Source organism: Rattus rattus, chromosome 8, assembly GCF_011064425.1.
Source record: "Rattus rattus isolate New Zealand chromosome 8, Rrattus_CSIRO_v1, whole genome shotgun sequence".
In the NCBI taxonomy this organism is placed as follows: Eukaryota; Metazoa; Chordata; class Mammalia; order Rodentia; family Muridae; genus Rattus; species Rattus rattus.
The window spans coordinates 51,513,291-51,536,401 of record NC_046161.1 but is presented as its reverse complement, the minus strand read 5'-3'; the positions used below and the strand labels follow the sequence as shown (position 1 = coordinate 51,536,401).

General features: G+C 52.4%; 1 protein-coding gene across 1 annotated transcript; it reads left to right on the top strand.

The window, feature by feature from the left end:
• Window positions 1-1,456: 1,456 nt before the first annotated feature.
• On the top strand, window positions 1,457-20,708 carry Csk (C-terminal Src kinase). Its single transcript, XM_032911356.1, has 13 exons — window positions 1,457-2,088; window positions 16,097-16,173; window positions 16,501-16,614; window positions 16,732-16,844; window positions 17,134-17,353; window positions 18,115-18,208; window positions 18,402-18,467; window positions 18,547-18,646; window positions 18,737-18,827; window positions 19,075-19,148; window positions 19,249-19,444; window positions 19,521-19,607; window positions 19,847-20,708. The coding sequence occupies exons 2-13, from the start codon at window positions 16,159-16,161 to the stop codon at window positions 20,027-20,029; spliced, it is 1,353 nt and encodes a 450-aa protein (XP_032767247.1). The 5' UTR covers window positions 1,457-2,088; window positions 16,097-16,158; the 3' UTR covers window positions 20,030-20,708.
• Window positions 20,709-23,111: the final 2,403 nt, after the last annotated feature.

Here is a 23,111-nt window from a genome sequence, read left to right as displayed (position 1 = left end):
GCCCCTCTCACGCCTGAGCACTGCTTGCTCCTGTAGCTAAGAGCAAACTGCTCAGGGAGGATCCTGGATCCTCGTTAACGATGGCCCGTAATAACAGCCCGTGTTTAATTGAGGACTCACCGCGTGCCACTGCACACCAAGCACCTCAAACCTATTAACTCATTTCCTCTCCACAAAACCTTACCAAGTTGGTGGTATTACTTTTGCTCATTTTACCAAACCACAGTGCAGTAGGACAGACAGAGATTAGGTAACTTGTCCAACGTTACACAGTCAATGACAACTTCCTTATTGCTGCTAAGCTGAAAATAAAGTCCAAGAGAGTTCCAAGAGGCTCTCTGGTTCTTTTGCCCCTGTAGCTTAGAGGACAGCATCTCTCACTACTCTCCCCTACCCACAGTGTAAGTCAAGTCTCACTGCTCCCTGTGTTTTCCCAGCTCTAGGAAACCAACCCACATACCTTTCTTTCCTGGTTCCTGTGGACCTGGTACAATTTTTCATTTTTTTACCAATTTGTTCTTTGTGACAATCTTTCTGCGCCAACCCCTAACAAGAACTTGACAGAAATAGAAGTTTTTTGTTTTTTGTTTTTTTCTTTTCTTTTTTTCGGAGCTGGGGACCGAACCCAGGGCCTTGCGCTTGCTAGGCAAGCGCTCTACCACTGAGCTAAATCCCCAACCCCAGAAATAGAAGTTTTAAGAAGTGGACTCCTGTTGGCCGGTGGTGATGCACACCCTTAATCCTAGCACTTGGGAGGAAGAAGCAGGCAGATCTCTATGAGTTTGAAGCCAGCCTGGTCTACAGAGTGAGTTCCAGGGCTACACAGTGAGACCCTATCTTGGAAAAACAAAAGAAAACAAACAAAAAAAACTACAAAGAAGGAGGAGAAGGAGAAGAGGAGAAAGAAGAGAAGTAGAGGAAGAGGAGGAGGAGGAGGAGGAGGAGAAGGAAGAAGAAGGAGGAAGAGGAAGAGAAGAAGAAGAAAGAAGGAAGAAGGAGAAGGAAGAAGAAGAAAGAAGAAGAGAGAAGAAGGAGAAGAAGAAGAAGAAGAAGAAGAAGAAGAAGAAGAAGAAGAAGAAGAAGAAGAAGAAGAAGAAGAAGAAGAAGAAGAAGAAGAAGAAGAAGAAGAAGAAGAAGGTGGTAGACTACAGAGAGAGAAAGCAGGGGCGGTGTAAATGCATGCTTACTGTCACTCAAAAGTCTAGGCCTAGCCTCCATTCTAGCAAGGAAGCTTCGCCTAGAGAAGTTTGAGAGGTTGGCTCTTTCTAGCACGCTGGTGGCCCTCTGAAAGGACCTTCGGGAGGCTTCGCGAAGGCCAGCCTGTGGGGGCAGGGCATAGGCGCGGACACACCCCCCGCATTTCCTCCAAGGTCCAGCAGAGGGCGCTGACTCACGCCCCGCTGCGCGCCGGGCAGGCCCCCTCGCGCAGGCGCGCCGCAGCGGGCGGAGGATCCGGGCCGCGCTTCCTCTCACTAGGCCTGCGAGCTTCCTCCCATCGGAGCCCGGGCGAGCTGAGGTTGGCCACCACCGCCGAGCCTGCTACCTTCCTTGCGCTCCCGCGCCACCCCGCGCCCTGCTCCGGGGTTTCCCACCGGGGTGGGGTCCGAGCAGGGTCAGCCCCGGCCGCGCCGCCGTCGGGGCCGTCCCCCAGCCAGCGGTCCCTCCCTCCTGGCCAGCCTCTGGCCGCCCAGCCTCCTGGGTGTGGGGCTCAGACAAGCCCCGCAGACCGTGATCGAACGCCCGGGGCGGCCCCCGGCGGCCGGCGCGACGTCCCCAAACCGAACCTCGGTGGCCGCGTTCGGAAGCGGAACTCTGCCGGGGCCGCGCCGGCTACATTGTTTCCTCCCCCCGGACTCCCTCCCGCCCCCTTCCCCCGCCTTTCTTCCCTCCCCGCCTGGGGCTGCGCGGCAGTCCCCCTGCCTGTCTGGCGGTCCTTCCTCCCTCTCTTTTCGCATCCATACACCTCTTTGTACCGCACCCCCTGGGGACCCCTGCGCCCCTCCCCTCCCCCTTGGCCGCATGGACTGTCCTGTAGGCCACTGATGCCGCCCGCGGTGAGGAGGCCTGGACCGCAGTGCCCCCAGAGAGGTAAGTGTTGGGTAGCCCCGAAGGAGGTGGGTGTCCGAATGCCCCCTAGAAGGGAGGAGGTCGCTCGTCCCGCCTCTATAGCCACCGCCGCCGCGCCCACACCCATCCCCCCCACCCCCCAAACGGGTTCGAATTCTCCCGGGAATCACTGTCAGAACACTACTGGGAAGGAGCCACGAGGGAGATACTATCCTGCACCACAAGAGACTCGGCTTAGGTCAGCTGAGTCCTACCTTCCCACCCCCCAACTCCCGTGTGGAGAGCAGAGTGGGAAGTGGCTGGACCCCGGAGGAAGAGAAGCAGTATGGGCCGGACTCCTGGGAGTTTGCCCTTTCCTGTTCAGGGCTTCCCTGAAGGTACCCTAGCTTGCTTGGTTCTGAACTCTTCTTCAGTCCTGCACTGAGGTTCTACTGACTCTAAGCAGCCCAGGGCCATGCCACCTCCCTTTATCCCTGATAGAAGCCTGGGTCCTTGAACTGAGCCTGTCACCCTTGGCCTTTCAGAGGACCAGGCTTAAAGCAAGGGACCTCTGACCCTCGGGTGGAGAAACTGGGCAGGGTTTCCAGTCTGCATAGAGGTGACACTGGGCATTAGTACTCTACCCCCTCCCCCTCCCCCAGCATCAGTCGGTTTTCCCAGGCTTCTCAGGACCCAGACCAGTTATTTGGAAGGGGTGTGTCCAGTCACTGGATCTTTGGAGTTTAAGTAGGAGCTTTTTTTGATCATTTTGTACAGCGGGGAACTGAGGCCCAAGGGGCAGGTCATATTCCAGGCCCTTGGAGGAGAGAGGCTGGCTGTCTTTCATTCCCACTTGTACAGAGAAGGATGGCTGTAGGTGGAGGGGAACCAGACCCACTCTGTACCTACCAGGGACACTGGCTGTCTCCAGCCTGACCCAAGAGGGACCTTGTGGGGTGAGCACGTGTTCCCCTGCAGAGGACTAGAGAAGAGGGAAAGGGCTTCCGGCTCTAGTGTCTGTCTTCTTAGGGGCTAAGACATTCAATGTATTGCTTATAAGACTTCCCCTTGGTATCTGGACTGGTTCTACTGCTGTGGGCCATCTGTGGTGTGCTGTGGTGTGCTGTGCTGTGCAGAAGCCTGGTTCTGGGCCTGGTAGTTAGTCCTACCCTGCCTTCCCCATTTCCCGAAGGGCTCAAACAGAACCTGAATGGGGTCGCGTAGGCAGAGAGGGAGACAGCCTTGGCCTGAAAGTATCAGGGGAATGTGGACACTTGGAGCTTGTTTCTGCCTCTCTGTACCCTGGATGCCGTGGTGTCTTGGTAGTGGTCACAACAGGATCAGGCCAGAGGCGGTGAGGTTGGCAGTGCAGCAGGATCTTCCAGATCCCTTCAGGATGCTGAACTCTGCCTAGGCCCCCTTGGAGCCACAGGCTGCTTTGTCCTGCTCAGGCCCTTGCCCTTGGGCACTGGGGGTTGGGGGAGGGGGGCGTCTATACTGACACCGCCTCATGCCCAACCCGAACTTCTGTCCAGCCTCAGGGTTTGTGGTAGGCCTGACATGGCTGGGTGCTTCTTACCAACTTAGCTGCAAGGGTGTGGCCCGAGACCAGAGGCCTTTTAGAACGCAGCTTCATTTGGGCTAGCACATGTTTGAGGCTGTGAGTCTCATTTGATGAACTAACTTTCCCCTATCAGAAGGGGCTAGTCTTTCTGTGTTGGGATGGGAACAAGGAAGAGATCAGGAAAGCAGAGATACCTTCCCGGCTACAGGTCACTGCTCTTCAGGGGCCAGTCCCCACGGAGTAGCCCACATGTTGGTAAAGGAGCGGATTCCAGCTTCCTTCATGCTAGTACAGGTAGGGATGGAAGCCAGAGACCCAGAGTGTGACTCAACCTCCCCAATAATCCTCCTGGATCCCCTTGGAATGGTAGGACCACCCGGGTCCATCTTTTGAAGAATTTCAAAGCCTTGACACATAGCCATCAAAGAACAGAGATGGGAAGGAAGTTGAGTCTGGGAAGGAAGGTAGAGAGATACCCTCTCGTGTCTGAGGGAGTGTTCCAGATGGGAATGGGTGCTCCATAGCAGAAAAGTCCTGAGGACCTGGGCCAGAGCTGACGGGCCCTAGGAAAGTTGGTGTGAATTCACATGTAACTGTGTGCATTGATCTTACTGTTTGGAGAGCAGTGAGGTCCGTATGTGCTGGCATGCACCTGTAATCCTAGCCCTAGGGAGGCCGAGACAGGAGTGATTCCAAATTCAAAGCCGGCACGGGCTCCAGACTAAGATTCCATCTTTAAAAAAGAAGAAAGAAAACAAACCCCAGAAATTTTAGAAAACAAAACGCAGTACCCACTAATTGCCAGGCAGGAACCGTCGGCACGTTAGAGCCCTGTTTTCCTGATCTTCTTCGTTTGCTGCTGTTAGCATTTAAATGTGTGTGCCTCGACTCTTTTCCCACTTACTACTGTGTCGCTGGGCTTTTCTTGAGCTACCTGTCATGGTAACTGCCTCTACAGAGCTTCAGGGTGTTTCCAGGAGCTCTGCTGCTGCTTCGTCACCAAGCCCTCTCCCAGAGTGTGCCGGGCCTCCATCTGTCAGTGTTGTGGGCTGTTACTACACACCCTACAAGCAGCTAGTAGAGAGCAGGCAGTTTAGCAGCTAAGTATGTGGATCCCAGGCCCAGCCATACCCCTGTCCCCTGAGCGTAGCTAACAAGACAGTGATCCTTATACCTCAGAGGACACTGAACTAAACAACCTACTAAGAAACTGGAGAGAACATAGGACAGTGGCTAGTGTGGCTGCCTTGGAATGGGAGAGAGATCCCTGAGCCACGGGCCCCAGAATGAATGACCTCTCACCCATCTTTGGTAAGGTGTCCCAGCCCCTCTGAAAACCTTTGACCTTGTATTCTAGGCTGCTGTGTCTGTCTACTGGTGCCCCACTCCCTTCCCATCACCTTGTGATAGGCTGCCTCAGGGCATGGGGCTGGCTTTAAGAAGATAGGCTGCTAGTTGCTGTCCAAGGCCTAACCCCACCCATTCCCCCTCACAGCCTTGGAGTTGAGAATAGCTAACTACTGTTGTTGCTTCCCAACACACACACACACACACGTTCTCACCACAGGGCCTTGAACCTGAGATCCTCCTTGGAGTTGAGAATAGCTAACTACTGTTGTTGCTTCCCAACACACACACACACACACACACACACACACACACACACACACACACACACACACACGTTCTCACCACAGGGCCTTGAACCTGAGATCCTCCTGCTTCAGTCTCCAGAGCATCAAGATTACAGGTGTGCGTAAACCACCGTTCCCAGCGTGACAAGTCCCCTTGCCTCCCAGATTCTGTATGGCTGTCCTAGGCTTCACGTTCCAGTGGAAAATAGAGCCAGAGTTAGTCAGGCCAGCCTCAGTTTTCTCCAGTGACCAAGGAAGGGAAAGATTAGATTATGGAGGGGAGCCTTGCACCTGAGAGTTAGAAACTAGGCTTATGAGTTAGTGTTCTCCTTTGCAGATCTAACCTGGCTGTGTCTCTCTGTGATATGGGCAGTGGGAAGAAACCCACTGCTTGCACACCCTGGGTCCAAAAGACTGTAGCCCTAATTGACTAGGGTGGTGCAGAACTAACCTAGGTGAGGAGTACTGATGTGACCCTTTCAGTGCCGAAGTCTCTTGGGCTTGTAGTTGGGGACCCTGACTAACAAACTTTGACACATACATTCTGTCTGTCTGTCTGTCTCTCTCTCGTACTAGTGGCATGAAAGTAGGCATTACTACTACCCTCCTGTCCCCCTAGCTTCAGTGGGATGAGGTCACAGGGTTGGGTCTTATCCAAGATGCTGGCCTTTGGGTGTTTCTCAGTTTCCCCCGCCCTTGGATAGGGACAGGATGGGTGGAGGAGCAGGCTGCTCCCTAAACCCAGCAGGGAGCACTGCCTCCCTCCTCTTTTCTGGGTCCCTTCATCCAAGGGCTTGAAATAGAATCCGCTAAGTAATGATTAAAGTCAAATTCAGGCCTAAAAATAAAGAGCCGGAGAAGGAAGAGAGTGTGCTCCCTGCATGGCTGAGAGAAGAAGTGAACAGGGAAAGACTGGGCTTGGGTGGCTGAGTCCTAATCTCCATCGTCAGGAGTGCTCCGAGAACTGGGGGATGCTCTCTTATTGGGCATATTGCATCCAGCTACACCCATTGGTTGCAGAGTGCACGAATGGGGTGCAGGATGAGAGAGAGAATCCCATTTTTCCCACGAGGAAACTGAGGCTCATTGAGTGAATTTGAATTGACTTGCCCTCGACTAGCCGGGAGCTCCCCAGTGGAGGCCCCAGGGCTGGAGGCCCCACACAGCTCCGCCTACCCTGTTTTGCCTGCTCTCTCTTCCTGGTTCTGTGAGAAGGACAGCTTCTTCCAGCACACTAGTGCACACCCTCCGACCGACCGCAGCTTCCCTCCGCCTCTCTTCCGCGGTCTGCAGACTAGCAGAAGAGAGCTGCTGGGCGCTCCCCGGCTGCCCTGGGTTCTGCACGGTTGGAAGGCTTGTGGGCGGACGAAACCTGGGTGTCATCCGACCCGTACATCCTGGCTGCTGCTCTTCAACCCAGCCCAGCCCAGCCTGGCACCTGGTCCTCACCCAGCCTCAGGGCATTGCAGCCTGTAATGTGCACACTACAGGAAAAAGGACAGGAGGATGGACGAGCTCCATTACTGGCCACAGAGGAGGCTGGGCCCAGGGAAGCCTGGCAGCACAAGCCTATGGTTCCCCCTCCTGCAAAACTGCTAGAATCTGCATGGGCTAGGACAGCCTGGAGGACTTCTTGGAGGGACAGTAGGGTTTGTGAAAAGTATCCGAAGAGCCAGAGAGCCTCAGGTTTTTGTTCAGTGATTGTGTCTTCTTGGAGGCTGCTGCCTTCTCTGAGCTCTTCTATGAGACTCTGAACGATATTCTGATCTGTCCGTGCACAGGCCAGATATGCAGACGGCCAGGAGAGAGCGCACAGGTGTACCTCAGCTTGCTAGAACGAGAGGGACTTGTGAGTAGTCAGTTGCCCCTAGCATCCCTGTTCTATTCTTTCAGGATATCACGTAATCCTGCCAAGGAAAACTTGGGGAAGTCTGCTCACCCAGGTCCCAGCATAAGTAAGCTTAAGCCCCTGTTCAAGCACTGGGAAGCCAATGGGTACCCGAGGTGATGGCCAGGACTTGTGATGGGAGGGGAGGCTTAAGCAGCTGATACAGAGCCTTGAACTATGTTAGAGCAGCAGGCTGTTGGCGCTCTGCTTTCCTTTTCTGTTGATCTTGCTAGTGTTGGGGTACCCCCTTCTCCTAGGTCTTGGTCCTGGTGCAGTGTCCATAGCTTAGCATTCTGAACGGTGTACTCTGCTACACCTGTTCTGTTGGTTCCTTGGCTGCTTTTGTTTTTCTGAGGCAGGGTCTCACTTTGTAGACCATTCTTGTTTCAGATCACAGAGATTCACCAGCCTCTGTCTCAAGTGCTGAAGACCAGAAATCTGCCACCCAGAGTTCCAGACCATTCTCTTATTCCCTGGGCCTCAGTCTCCTCTCTTGTAACATGGCTAGGAGACTTTGAGGGTGCGGGTTGTGAAACAGAGCCACTGCATGACTTTAAAGGGTTGTTAGAGGTTAGAGAGGAAGCTGTATGTAAATACAGGCAAAGGAAAAATGCAAAGACCTGGCCCTTAAACTAAGAGGTGGGGGGCAGGGGCCTGGGGTAGGACCCTGGGGAGACCTGGAGGCCCAGAGGCCCAGTGCATGTAAGTAATTAGGCTCCTGAGTGGTAATTAGAAACCTTTCTGGGCCAGGAGTGGCAGCCTCAAGCCACAGTGTACCCTGGGGAGGAGGCTCCCCGTTAGCCTCCTCTTAACTCACCCCTACTGCTCCTAAACTTCCAGACAGGATTTCCGGTCTCGCTGAGCCCCAGTGAGTTGCCATAATTTGGTTCTCTTAACATTTTTCAGTCATTAAACTCAGTCCTCCTCTTAAGTCAGGGGTGCTGATGGCTGAGGGAGCCTGCGGATGGGAACAGGGAAGCATGCCCCAGAAGCCAAGCCAGCCATCTTTCTATCCCCTCTTGCCCAGAGCTCTGAGTGTTCCACAGGTCTGTGCTTTCAGACCTTCTGTGGTGTTTGTACATTCAGGGTGCTGAGGGCCTGTGTGAACTGCTGGGTTAGTGAGAACACAGCCCTCCCCCCCCCAGCCCTCTGTTCAGTGTGTGGCTGGGTGACAGTGCCATCAGCCTGAGAGCCCTTCTGCAGGACCAGGGGTGGGGCTGACTGTAGCCACCAAACCAGCTCTGCTGCTGGCTGGCTGCCCTCCTCAGGTGCTCTGCCCTGTGAGGGGGTGTGCCCAAGACTGCAGCTTCACCTTTGCCCCTGTCTGCCCTAGACATGTAGGAAACTTCCTTTGGCTGCCTTGATCGAATCCTTCAGTAATTCTATATAAGTCTTAACCCTGGCCTGTTCTAGATGCCCCTTTTCCTGTCTTTCTAGCTCCCCTCGCCTCTTTCCTGCAAGCTGATGGGTAACTCTGCCTCTACTCCATTGTTAAGGCACTGGGGGAAGCACAAGGCAGGGGAGGGAGCATGCTATACACATGCTTGACCACTGAGTTATACCCAAAGCTTCAGGTTTTTGAGGCACTGGTACACCTGGCTGACGGACCATTCTGCACTGAGAAAGACAGGAGCTTGGAGTGTATTTTGTCAGAATCCTCAGTACCTCAACAGGTTGGTCACAGAGGAGAGGCTGAATCAGGTTCTTAGATCTCTATGACAAGAGTCTCATGGGCCTTCCTCCTCCTGCCCAACTTGACCACTGACGTACAGAAACACCAGCAGAGTGAGAGCAGAAGACCTTCCTGTTGCCACAAGTGGTTTTGCCCTCTCTCTCTCTCTCTCTCTCTCTCTCTCTCTCTCTTTCTCTCTCTCTCTTTCTCTCCACCCCCCTTTGTGTGTGTGTGTGTGTGTGTCTTTGTGTCTTTGTGTCTTTGTGTCTCTCTGTGTGTCCCTGCAGACAGTGCAGCTGGGTCCTATAGCAGGACCAGAGTCTCTGTGGGCCATAGAGCCAGTCCCCCCAGGTCTCTGGTACACTTCCCTTTTCAGTGGGTATTTTTAGCTGCGTGTAAACAGTTTCTGAAAGCTCCCACGCCCCATTAAGCAGTGGAGTTTTGGCGAGGGGGCAGGGCTAGAGTCTTTTGACTTACTCTAGCCTCTGCACGTGCTTGGTTCTGGGGTCTGCAGCTGCCTCCGGAGCAAGAAGAGGGCAGCCTGGGAGTGTCTGGGCCCCTATCCCCCCACACTTAGGTCCTCTCCTGGACAGCTTAGGCTCCCAAGAAAGGCCCGCCTGAGGCTGCAGCCACTGACCTCAGCGCTTGGGCACAATGCCCAGCCTGTTCCCGGGACCCCAGCACAAGGGCTGCTGGGAGCAGAGTTTAGGGCAGGAAGTCAGACAGAAATGTTGGCCCTGCCACAATCCCAAGCCCCTGTTCTCCAGCCCTGTGGGGGTAGATAGCAGCTGCTGACCCTCTGGGGTTAAATATAGTCGTATTGGTTACAGGACCTAGTGTGCTGTAAGCAGACAGGCTTTTCCTTTCCTTTCTGTCTTTTCTCGTTTGTTTGTTCATTCGTTTATTCATTCATTCATTCATTCCTCCCTCATTGCTGAGTAGCAGCTCTCAGCCCAGCCCATACTGGCAGACATGAGTCAGACTAGCTCCCCTCTTCCACCTACACAGAGCTTCCTTTCTACCTCAACCATAGGCCACTAGCAAGGTCCTCTGATAGAGCACTGTGATATGAGAGACCATGGAGCCAGGGCCAGCCAGCACAGCTGGAGAACCAAGGAAAGATTCCTGGTGGAAGTGGCTTTCAAAAGTGGTGTATTTTCAAGTTGTTTTTTTTTTTTTTTTTTCTTTTTTTCGGAGCTGGGGACCGAACCCAGGGCCTTGCGCCTGCTAGGCAAGCGCTCTACCGCTGAGCTAAATTCCCAACCCCTTCAAGTTTATTTTTAAGGGGAAGGTAATACAGATGTTTGTAACTTTAAAATAAAACCAAGACTGAGGATATAGCTCAGTCGGCAGTGTTGGGGCTGCCTGAAGTCCTGGGTTCAGTCCCCAGCACTAAATAAACTGGGTGTGGTGGCAGACAGCGGATTCAGTAATTTAAAGCTATCCTTGGCTACATAGTGAGTTACAGGTTAGCCTGGACTACACAAGTCTCAATATATATATAGCAAAACAGGAAATACAGAATAAGCTGCAGAGATGGCTCAGTGGTTAAGAGCACTGGCTGCTCTTCCAGAGGTCCTGAGTTCAAATCCCAGCAACCACATGGTGGCTCACAACCATCTGTAATGGGATCTGATGCCCTCTTCTGGTGTGTCTGAACACAGCAACGTACTCGCATGCATAAAATAAATAATTTTTTTTTTTAAAAAGGAAATACGGAATAAAAAGGTTTTCCTTTAATTTGATCCCATCCCAGAGGCAACTTCTTTTATTTACTTGTTTTTAAGGGGTGTTTATTTTATTTTGTGTGTATGAGTGTTCTGCTTGCATATGGATATGCATCATGTGTGTGCCTAGTGGGAATGGAGTTCAGTACAGGGGGTTGGAGTCCCTGGAAGTGAAGTTACAGACATTTAGGAGCTGTCATATGTGTGCTAAGAGCGGAACCCAGGGTCTCTGCAAGAGTAACTTGCTCTTAACTTCTGAGCCATCTCTCCAGCCTTCTCTGTGTCTCAAAAACTACCTAGGCGTCTGTAAGCTCAGGAATGTGTATGTGTTTCTACAAAACACAACTTGTGAGCTAGGGAAGCTCCACTTGTGAACAGTGGAGGGAGAGAACCAACTTCCACAAGTTACCCTCTGACTTTCACATGTACTGTGGGGCATGCATCCACATGCATATAAAATAAATAAAATGTAATAAAAGATTTTAACACAATTTATACCTGGGTGTGGTGGTGCTTACCTGTAACCCTGTCCTGGAGACTGAGTATCTCAGAATTTGAAATCAGTCTGGACTATATAACAAGAACCTGTATCAAAAATCCCAAAACAGCTGGGCATGGTGGCACATGTCTTTAATCCCAGCACTCAGGAGGCAGAGGCAGGAGGATTTCAGTAAGTTGGAGACCAACCAGCCTGATCTACATAATGAATTCTAGAATAACCAGGACTATGTAGAGATATTCTCTCTCAAACAAAAGAAAAAAAAAGGGGTTGGGATTTAGCTCAGTGGTAGAGCGCTTGCCTAGCAAGCACAAGGCCCTGGGTTCGGTCCCCAAAAAAAAAAAAAGAAGAAAAAAAAAAAAAAAAAAAATCAAAAAAAAACCCAACAATAGCAGCCACAAAATAAAACAAAAACCCCACCCACAATTTATAGTACACTATAGGTCACCTGTATCTGCATTAGCCTTTTTTTTGGTTTTGAGTGTTTCAAAAATCACCAAAAAGTGGAAATAATAATATTAATATTAATAATAATAATAATAATAATAATAATAATTAGTAGTAGTAGTAGTAGTAGTAGTAGTAGTAGTAGAAGCAGTTAGACACTTGTAGATCCTTTGTCTATATTTATGTGTTTTTAACATTTTGCCACATTTATATTACCTCTTACTTTTTGTTATGATTTGTGTGCAGGGGTGCCTGTGTACATCACACTTGTTTTGTCAGGCTTGGCCACAGGTGCCACTGTGTTACCGGGGGATCAGAGCCCAGGGCCCCATGCGCTTCACAGTGTGCTTCACTGACCTGCTGTCCCCACATGGATGCTGGATTGCTCGTCACAGGCATCAGATCCTTTACTCTGCAGAGTTGGGTCTTTCAGTGTGGGGTGTGTGTGTGTGTGTGTGTGTGTGTGTGTGTGTGTGTGTGTGTGTACATGTGCACTCATGTGTGAATATGCCTGTGTGCACATGCATGTAAAAGCCAGAGGGAACCTCAGGTGTCATTCCTCAGGAACTGTTCACCTTGTTCTAGGGATGGGGTCTCTCCCTGCAACCTGGGCCTCGATAGGTAGCTTAGGCAGTTCTAGAATCCCTGCTCCTGCCTTCCGGCACTCAGATTCACTTGGGTCTTCACAGCAAACATTTTACCCACTGATCTAGCTCTTCAGGTCTTTGGTTGGTTGGTTGGTTTCATTTTGGTTTTTTGAAACAGGTTTCTCATAGCCCTGGCTGTCCCGGAACTCTCTCTGTAAACCATGTTGGCCTTGAACTCAGAGATCCACCTATCACTGCCTTCCAGGTCCTGGGCTTAAAGGTTGTTTTGTTTTTTTTAAGATAAGGTGAAAGATAAGGAAGGTATCTCTCTCCCCATCTCTTGGCCACCACAGAGAGGGATATCCTATTATATGTTGTTTTTTGCTTGTGTACAACAGGCTGCATAAAAGTCCCTTTGATGAAGGGAGAGGGCAAGTAAGTAGGGAGAGTGAAGGTATCTTAAGAATAGGTGTGAGGCAAGCCATGTCTGTGTCAACTAAAGTAGGCACTCCGATGTCCCTCACAGGGCAGAGGTTTACAGCACAGACGCCTGCTCCTCAGTCCCCTGCTGTAAAAGCTTCCATTCCTGCAGCACCAGCAGTTCAGATTGTTCTTATTAATCCATCATTAGTTGGGTCCAAAAACATTCTTATTACCACTAATATGGTATCACAAAATATGGCCAGTGAGTCAGCAACTGCACTGAAAAGAAACCGTGAAGATGATGATGATGACGATGATGATGACTATGATAATTTGTAATCTAGCCTTGACACATGTAACTGTATTCCTGGTCTTGGATCCATTGTACTGAAATTGAAAAAGCATGTTAGCTGTTTTAAAGCTGTACTTTAGAAAGTGGTATTTAATAAGTACACTTACTATACTTTTGTTTCTTTTTTTTTTTTTTTGGTTCTTTTTTTTCGGAGCTGGGGACCGAACCCAGGGCCTTGAGCTTCCTAGGCAAGCGCTCTACCACTGAGCCAAATCCCCAACCCCTATACTTTTGAATTGAAATGTTTTACTAGAACTAGTAATGGTTTTTCATCGACCTTTATGCATAAAAAAATAAAATTGTCATTTATCAGTTTGAAAAAAAAAAAAAAGAATAGGTGTGAGGAAGGGAAACAGGCACAGTGCTTGAAGCCAGCAAATGTGGGGAGCTCTCGGACTGCCCAGAGGTCATAGGGCCAGGATGCAGCGTTACTCCCAGAACAGTGGTCCTGCACTGCCTTCCTAGAGCGCCTTGGTCATGCAAGTGGCCCCACAAAGGACCTTCCTCTGTGCCTGCTCCCTGGCTCGTTGGGAAGTGGCTTTCAATAAGTAGGCTCTGTAAGCTGGCTGGCTATCAGCCTCAGACTGTGCTGGAGAAACCATAAGACAAGGCAGCTTGCTCAGCCGTCCTAGCCTGGTGACCTCACCATGATTGACAGGTTGGGGGATGTCTGGTAAAGTACGCAGTGATCCAGGTGTCACAGCAGCCCTGGGAGCTGCTGGCTTCTCACCTAGCTGTTGTGTACATGAGGAAACAGAGTCTCAGAAGGTGCTGCTGTGGAATCAAGGAGGGTCGATCCTCCTAGATCTGGTGGCTGAGCAGCCGTCTGCTCTAGGCAGCATCCCCTGACCACTGCTGCCTTGTTCCATCCTCTCCCCACGTCCTTACCCTCATGGCTGCTATCTGTCCTGTATGGCCCTGATAGACAGCAGTCCCTGAGGGTATCTGAGGGATGGAAGGGAGAGGCCACCAGGTGGGCAGGGAGTCCTAGCCAAGGAGCTCAGGAGTCAGACTGAAGCAGGATGGGACATCTCACCGGAGCTGCTGTGACCTCAGGCAAGGTCTCACATACTCTAGGCTTTACTTGGGGGCCTCATCTGTAAAATGGGGTTGGTAATAATAGCCCCTCTGTTTCTCAGAGTCATTAGGATTGGACGAGCCGTGAAGTGCCAAGGATAAGGCCTGACACTGAGTAAGTGTCAGAAACAGGGCCTGTGATTATCTTTATTATTATCATCAAGGCAGCAGGGAGGTGGCACGGCAGCTGCAGGCCAGGAAGGAGTGTTTGCAAACTGACAGCTGGAAGGGTGACTAACTGTGCCCAGCCTCCGCTCCCTCCTGTGGTGGCAGCAGTGAGTTCTGAATGTGGAAAGGGAGGAGGAGTTGTGGAGAGCTGGTGAGCTAATAGGATCTCCACAGAAGGACCCTAAGGTTGGGACTCAGCTAACTGCAGTGGGACCCTAGTTCAGGCTTTGTGACCTCAGGCATCCTCTTGGACCTTGGTTGTCACTTGTATGAAACAGGGTAGGGAGGCTCACAGCTCTTCCACAGTATCCATGGGGCCCAGGAGGTGGTTTTCATGCTCATGCTGGCTCCGACCGGGAAATACTGGGTGTGAGGGAGTGGGTCCTATTATGCTCTCTCTGGGCTTCTGTCTAGACAGCAGGCTTGATAGCCTTGCTTGCTCTGGGTACAAGAAAGACTGTTTTGAAGGGGACAGGAAGCACGCCGGGCACTTCCAACTCTGGAGTCTCATTCTGTTCCCTCCACAGTCTTCTTGAGGGGGTTCACTGTGCTCCGTTTCAGGGGGAGGGGATATGTGGCCCAAAGGGTTTGTTCATTCTCTCTGAGTTGGCATGTTGATAAAGCAAGGTTCAGGGCTCAGGTCTGATTAGAACCAGGAGTCCTGCTCAGGAGTTACTTTCCCCTGCTCTCTCTACCCTTGCTTCTGGAGGACTCTGGGAGTGTGTGCTCCCTGAAGAAGTTCCCCAAGCTTATCCCCCTCAGAGTCCAACCATAGCGCTTCACAGGGAAGCTCCTTGCTACCCTATAGTGTTCATGCCAGGGCCACTGGAGCCCTTCTCATACGGCAGACAGACAAGGGTGCTTGGGATAGGCTCAGCAAGTCGAGGGTCACAGAGGCCCAGATTGATTCAGCCTTGCTTCATCAGCTTCTACCCAGGCCAGTTCTTCCTTCCTTCCTTCCTTCCTTTCTTCCTTCGTTCATTCATTTTTATCTGTGTTGGTGTTTTGTGTGCATGTATCTAATAGAAGCTAATATCCTAATATCCTAAGCTTCTCTATGTCATTTTTTTCTGGCCATTTTCTTTTAAAACAAGTTTTTAACCATATAGCTTAGGCTGGCCTCCAACTAGCCATCCCTCTGCCTCATCCTCTTCCCTCTGCTTTTCTAACAAATATCTTTTTATATCAAATTTTATTTGCTTGATTGCTCATGGATTTAAAACATACAGATCCATACCTTGTACTAGAGTTTGAACCCAGAGCCTCGTTGAGCATTCCAGGGAACCACCATTCACTAAGGTCGATCCCTAGCTCCCGTCCTCTACCTTTTGAAGTCTTAAGGGCTCAGCTTCCGTGCTTCCGGCATATGTGTGTACGTGCAGGTGTGCATGCACTTGCTCATACACATATAACAGCACTCACGCTGAAAGTCCTCTTCCATTCGTAGTATACATAGCTATAAAGTAAAGGCTAGACCTCACCTGTCCCATCTCAGGTGGGCCTGCCATCTAACCGTGTGATCACAGAAGGGCCCTGCCTGCCTTCTGTGACTTCTCCCTACCTTGTCTACTTTATTTTCAGCACTTGGGCAGTTCCTGATCTGCCAGTTACTATAAAGCACACCACGGAGAGCGCCTGCCCCTCTCCTGGTAGACACGGGCTCTTTTCTGTTGGGTGTGTGCTGAGAAGGAAACACAGACATTTGTCTGTATAGAGGCCTCAGGACAAGCTTTCCTGGACCACATAGCACCTGCCCAGTTTCAGAGTTTCCCTAGACTTCCTCCCCTGTAGTCTTCCCAGCCTCGTTGGCCTTCTTGGTCATTCTGTGGGGCCTGTAAGGACTGGTAGGCACCCCTCTGGGACTCTTAGGTCTGTGTGTGTCTACCTGAGGCTGGATAGAACAGCCCAGGACCCACATGTCACAGACCACGGCTTGCACTCCTTTAAGGAAAAGTGATGATCACAGTCAGGGTGGGGGTCATCTCATCTTCAACTTGATTCTTTTCCCGCAGTTCTAATGGTACCAAGTAACAGACCGGCCTTCCTGTAGCACGGGGACGCCACATCTCAGAAGATGTCAGCTATACAGGTATCGTGAGGCTGTGGTCCCATGTCTTGCCCTCCCCAGGCCAGACAAAGAATAGGTACTTAGAGCAGCTTGTTCCAACCCATGCCCAACCCTCCATCCCAGTCAGGACTTTGTGTGAAGTAACACTAATTCCAGTGTGCTCTGTCGGGCACAGGGCCCCAGAGAGGGCTACAGAGGAATTTGAGCTAGAAGGGCTGAGAACTCTCTGGAGAAGTTATCTCCCCAGGTTCATGGAGGTCAGCTAAGGTGCTTTGGTCTCAAGGGCATTCGGGCAGGTTGGTAGAGAAGCTCCCCAGGCTGTACCGACACCTGTCCCTTATCCTCTAGGCCTCCTGGCCATCCGGTACAGAATGTATTGCCAAGTACAACTTCCATGGCACTGCCGAGCAAGACCTTCCCTTCTGCAAAGGAGATGTGCTCACCATTGTGGCTGTCACCAAGGTACTTGGGACCTACGATGCCTGGCCCATCCCCTCACCTCCAAGGGTTTCTTCTGGGTTTGGCTGCTCGGCCGAGGGAGGCAGGCCTCAGAGTGTGTCTGTATTGTTCTCTCTCCAGGACCCCAACTGGTACAAAGCCAAAAACAAAGTGGGCCGTGAGGGCATCATCCCAGCCAACTATGTCCAGAAGCGTGAGGGTGTGAAGGCAGGCACCAAGCTCAGCCTTATGCCGTGAGTACCAAGAGGACGGAGGGCTGCAGTCTCCTGGTTTGGGGGAAAGAGGAAATGGCAGTGGTCCTCCTGGAAAGGCATCAGAGCAAAACAGCCCTGAGTTAGGGCTGTGAGGTGAGGGCGTTCCAGGGATGGGGCCAGAGGCTGGACCTAATGGATGCAGAAGGAAAAAAGGGGTACAGGAAGAAGATGACGTCCTTAGATTGGGAGTTCTGGGAAGGTGTGTGCAGGAGGCTGGCGGAAGCTTCCGGGTCAGCACCCTGGTGATGCTCAGCCTTGCCACCCGTAGCTGGTTCCACGGCAAGATCACACGGGAGCAGGCAGAGCGGCTTCTCTACCCACCAGAGACAGGCCTGTTCCTGGTGCGGGAAAGCACCAACTACCCTGGGGACTACACACTGTGTGTGAGCTGTGAAGGCAAGGTGGAACACTACCGCATCATGTATCACGCGAGCAAGCTGAGCATTGATGAGGAGGTGTACTTCGAGAACCTCATGCAGCTGGTGGAGGTGAGTGGGGAACATGCCTGCCTGGGGTGAGCCCCCTTCTCATACACTCGCGCCTGAGTCTACCTGAGGACACTTAGGACAAACCCAGACCCAGCTCACCTGGCAGGGTGACCTGGACATGTCGATGGCTTCTTTGAGTCTGAGGTTCCTCACATGTGTGGAGCACCACCTGTGTGAGAGAGCTCAGTTCTGTCCCCAAAGGCCCACAAATAGGGTGGTATCCCCATTTTATAGATAAGGACACAAAGGTTCAGATCAGTGAAGGTCCCCTCATCTGTGCAGGGGAAGCACTCGTGTGATCCGGAACTCACTTCTTCCAGCACTCAGAATCTTGAGACTCACAGGTCCTTGATGCTTTCAACAGCAGCTCCACCCAGCTCTGGCCAGGCCATATCTGGCATCAGATACCTATAGGTTCCCTCCAAGCTCGTTCTCATCTCTGGCTTACATTGGCCCTGAGTACACCTGGTAGAGGCTGGTATAGGGAGCAGGCAGGTTTTGCTATCTACCTTGAGATATTGGTGAGGCCCAAAGTAGTAGTGGCAGTTGGGAGTCCAGGAGCTGAGTGTGGATAGGGCGATGTGGAAAATGGACAGGCATTACACCCTTCTTGAAATGAGGAACCCTCTCCACACAAAGCAGCTCAAGGCTGTGTGGAATGGCCTCTGCTGCCCTCTGGTGGTCAGACCTGAACAGTGCGTGGGTCAATGAGAAATGGGGCCCAGTAGGTCTGGTTCTGAGGGCCTGCCCCACCTCTGCAGCACTACACCACAGATGCCGATGGACTCTGCACTCGCCTCATCAAACCAAAGGTCATGGAGGGCACAGTGGCGGCCCAAGATGAATTCTACCGCAGTGAGTGCACAATGTCTCCGATCTCCCACTTGCCCACTTCCCCTCACCCGGGCCCTCTGCCCTTACCCTAGAGGCTTGGAAACCCCAGACACCCACATCTAAAACAGTTTAGCCTGTGCCTGTCATCTCAAGTGCTTCAGATTAGCTGTTCACTTCCCTGACACACCACCTCCCTCCTGGTCCCTGTCCCCAGGTGGCTGGGCCCTGAACATGAAGGAACTGAAGCTGCTACAGACGATAGGAAAGGGGGAGTTTGGAGGTGAGTTGAGGGAGCGGGGGTGGGGGGATGAGGTGGGGGAGCCCCAAGAGTCCAGGAAACAGCCCCTGCTTCTCCACAGATGTGATGCTGGGGGATTACCGAGGCAACAAAGTTGCAGTCAAGTGCATTAAGAATGATGCTACAGCCCAGGCCTTCCTGGCTGAAGCCTCTGTCATGACGTGAGTTGGGCTGGACATAAGGGCAGGCCGCCTGGGTGGAGTGTGGGGGGATGGGCAGGCTGAACTCCTGACCACCCTGTCCTGCCACAGGCAGCTTCGGCACAGCAACCTAGTCCAGCTACTGGGTGTGATTGTGGAGGAGAAGGGTGGGCTCTACATCGTCACAGAGTACATGGCCAAGGTAGGTGCTCCTCAGCCTCAACCTGCCCGTCCCACAGCCCCTCCACTCTGCCCCTGCTGAGCTTTGAAGTTGTCGGGCCTGGCCAGTCGTTTATTGGCCAACTTTAAATAAGACCTTTTCAAACCTCAGTTTTCTCACCCATAAGCCTCCCAGTGATTGTGGGTTGAACAATATGAACATCACAAGTGTCACAAGTTCTGGTCCCTCCCTGCTCACCTCCCTCCCATCCCTTTTTATCCTACCCCAGGGGAGTTTGGTGGACTATCTTCGATCACGTGGTCGTTCGGTGCTAGGCGGAGACTGTCTCCTCAAATTCTCACTGTGAGTGGTGCAACCTGGGTGGGGGGATAAGAACTTGAAGGAGACCCTGCCCTGCTATGGGAGCCCCAGTCTGAGAGATATGTGGCTATCCTGCCCTCAGAGACGTCTGTGAAGCCATGGAGTACCTGGAGGGTAACAATTTTGTGCACCGGGACTTGGCTGCCCGGAATGTGCTGGTGTCTGAGGACAACGTGGCCAAAGTCAGTGACTTTGGCCTCACTAAGGAAGCTTCCAGCACTCAGGACACAGGCAAACTGCCAGTCAAGTGGACAGCTCCTGAAGCCTTGAGAGAGAAGGTGAGCAAGGGTCCTGGAGTCACCCCTCTTCTGAGCTGCCTGGGGTCCAATGCTGACTCTCTTATCCACGTGGCAGAAATTTTCCACCAAGTCTGATGTGTGGAGTTTCGGAATCCTTCTCTGGGAAATCTATTCCTTCGGGCGAGTGCCTTACCCAAGAATTGTGAGTATGGGTCTGGTAGCCAGTGTGTGGCTGAAGCCCAGGGTGGGGTGGCAAGAGTAGCATCCATGGGACCTGCCTCCCTGGCTGGAGCTTAGTACCTCTGGTCTGTCCGGAGTACCTTCCAGGCCATTCCCTGATCTGGGCCTGAGGCAGGGCTGAAGGCCCTTCTTAGAGAGGGGTTTCTGGGTAGGGCTCCCTTCTGCTGTAAGACACTGAATTCATACACCACCTGCACACAGCCCCTGAAGGACGTCGTCCCTCGGGTGGAAAAGGGCTATAAGATGGACGCTCCGGATGGCTGCCCACCCGCAGTCTATGATGTTATGAAGAACTGCTGGCACCTGGATGCTGCCACGCGGCCCACCTTTCTGCAGCTTCGAGAGCAGCTCGAGCACATCAGAACCCATGAGCTGCACCTGTGACCTCTGCCTCTGCCTAGGCCATGGCCTTGCAGGGATGGGGCCTAGAAGATACAGATTTGGTGCCCTGCTGCTTGCTGGGCCTGAACTTGAACTGAGCCCCAGCGGGCTGGTAGGCCTCTTGCCTCTGACCTGCCTGTCCCTTCTGGCCCCCAGAGACCCCACCTAGGCCTGGCATCTTCTCTCACGGACCCACCTATAGGGCTTAGGGCGCCCACTGAAGGGGCTGAGAAGAGAGGAGGCCGAGGAGCGGGAGGCAGTGCCCCTGTGGTCGGCCTTCTCTCAGCCCCATCATTCGCCTTCTTAGAGTTTTATTCCTTTCCTTTTTTGAGATTTTTTTCCGTGTGTTTATTTTTTATTATTTTTCAACATAAGGAGAAAGAAAGTACCCAGCAAATGGGCATTTTACAAGAAGTACGAATCTTATTTTTCCTGTCCTGCCCCTGGGGGTGGGGAGGAATCAGCCTCTCTCTAGGGACCCATCACCCCAGCCTGTCCCCCATCCTGTGTTCCATGTCCAGTGTTGCCTCGGTCGCCTATGTTTGCGCTTGACCATGTGCGCTGTTTGCATGTGCCCAAGGCAGGCATCTGTCAGGGGCTTGGATTTCATGTGCTGTGGCCGCTCACCCACACTGCCTTGTGAGATGGAATCGTAATAAACCACTCCATGAGGACACCGCCACCCAGCCTCGGCGCTTCCTCCGCCGAGCTGCCTGTCTGCCCAGTCGTCTTCCCATCCCATCTTGTCCATCCCCCTGTCTCTGTGAGTGGGGCTGAAAGGGAAGCATGGCCAGGAGATGTAGCCGCCTCTTTGTTCAGCTGCACGAGCCAGTGTCCTGTGTCTGCCCGTGGGAAGTGCTCACTGCTGTCCATTTCTGCCAGCTACACCTGAGCCTGAGCTCCCGTGCTGCCCCGGGGCTCGGGCCCAGGCCCTGGGAGGCTGCTGGGGATTCTGGCTGCTGCTTCTGCCGTGTTGTCCAGGCCTGAAGCACAAAGCAGTGGAGTCCGCGCCTGGCCAGATGGGATGTGGCTCTGGGGTGCGAGCCCAGATAAACATGCCTCAGACAGTGCTGACCTCAGGGTGACGGGAAGGGGAGCCTCCGGTGCTTCTCACGTCCCATCCAACATGGGACAGCTTTGCTCTTCCTCACCCCTACTGTGTGCCAAGCCCTGTGCCCTCCTGGGCTCTGCATGGAGTGAGGCACTTCTGTCAGCCCCGACTGGGATACACAAGGGGAGAACGGGGACCAGTCACAGGCTTTTCTCCAGGTTGTCCAAGGCCGGCAGAGCCCCAGTGAGTAGGAGAGACCTGTTTCGTTGAGATGAGTAGGGAGTTTCCCCTTGTCCCGTCATGCTCTGGCCTCCTCCAGCATACAGAACCTAAGACCCAGGAATGCTGGCTTGAAGCTCATCTGTCTTCCTCCACGGGCCAGCTGTGCTCTAGCCCCTCCCAATGCACTGCCTCTCCACAAAGCCACCCTCTGCATATACTTCAGGCTAATTTTTATGAGTCATTCTACTGCAAATGGACTAATACCTGCTGTGTGTAGACTACTGGATGATTCAGGCAGGGAGCAGAGCAGACTAGAATCCATGGCTAAGAGGGCAGTCACCCACAATGACAGGCTCTTGTGACAGATTGCCTAATATGAGAGTATTGTCTGTAGATCAAGAAGCAGCATTTGGGCTGCGTTCAGGATGGGTGTGAACATGGGTAGGGCTTATAGCCCACCAGGGACCCTAGGCAGGGAAGCTTGTCAAAGAGCTCTAAGAAAATGGGTGAAGACAATTCTTTACCGACAGACAGTGCTAGAAGATATGAGATGGGGCTGGTGAGAGAAGGGTGTAGCCTGCCTGTGTTTTTTATCAAGCCAGGAGCTGTTGGAATCCAGGGACAGGTTTGAGGCAGCAGAGACATGCCAAGTCACATAATTTTAACGTCATCCTCCTGGGTACTGGCAGGCAAGTGTGAGGCAAAGAGAGTAAGAATGGTCGTGGGGGAAGATGGACTCTAGGGAGATCTAAGAGGCGACATCAGAACGTGCTCATGGGGTCAGCATGCACCACATGAAGGAAAAGGATGAACCAAACACCTCTGACTTCCTGGTGGGTGGGTGTGAGGAAAGGGGTAGCTGGGCACCTGTGGAGGAGACACCATCACAGGCTCTGCTGAGGGCACACTGAATTGTGTGCCTTGGAAACTGCCCAGAGGTAGGGAATTGTTGAAACCCAGGCTGGAGAAGGAAGCCGAGAGTTGTCTGTGAATGGATTGAACCTGAAAGATGAGCGCTGTGTGGTAAGGGGCACAGGATGAACCCTGGAGGTGTCTTAGAACAGGTCAGGAAGAGGAAGCTCCTGCAAACCCGGCACTCAGGAGGCTGAAGCAGGTAGATGTGAGTTAGAGGCCAGCCTGAGCTACTTACCGAGAACCTGTCTTCAAATAACCAAGACTAACTGCAAGACACAGGGGAAGCTCAAGACTGGATGGAGCAGAGAGCCAGTGCCACTGAGGCCCAGAGAGAGGCCTGCGGGGGAGGCCACTGGGGCCTGCCTCACCAAAAGGACTGGGATGAGACTGTTGTTGGTTTCATCCCCAGTCTGAGGAAACTGGCCCGAGTAGCATCTGTGTTTGGCCAAGCCCATTCCAGGAAAATGTATCTCTAACTGGAAGATGGGAGTAGGAGGTCAGAGGCTTGTGCAGATTCCACTGTCTGAGGGAAGGACACTGACCCATGGCTCATGTCCAAATCCTGGGTGGGAAAAACAAGCTACTGAGAAGACGTGGTAGGGACGGGTGGTAGAGCCTTCCTTGGAGTTGACTTCGTTGACACCGCAACAGAGGGAGGCAGACGCTGGAGCCTTGGTGAACGTTTGATGACCAAATTGAAACCAGATATACACCGCTGGAACCCTAGCACTTTCCAAGTGAGATGGCACGCAGGCCATCTTGGCTACATACAGAGTTCTAGGCCAGCCAGGGTGTAGAGACCCTGTCTTAAAAAGAGAAATGTGTCATGATTGCTTCAGGTTGGGCTCCTTGGGTCTGTTAAAGCAGGTGAGGCCCAGGGCCTGCTTTCTCTGTGCT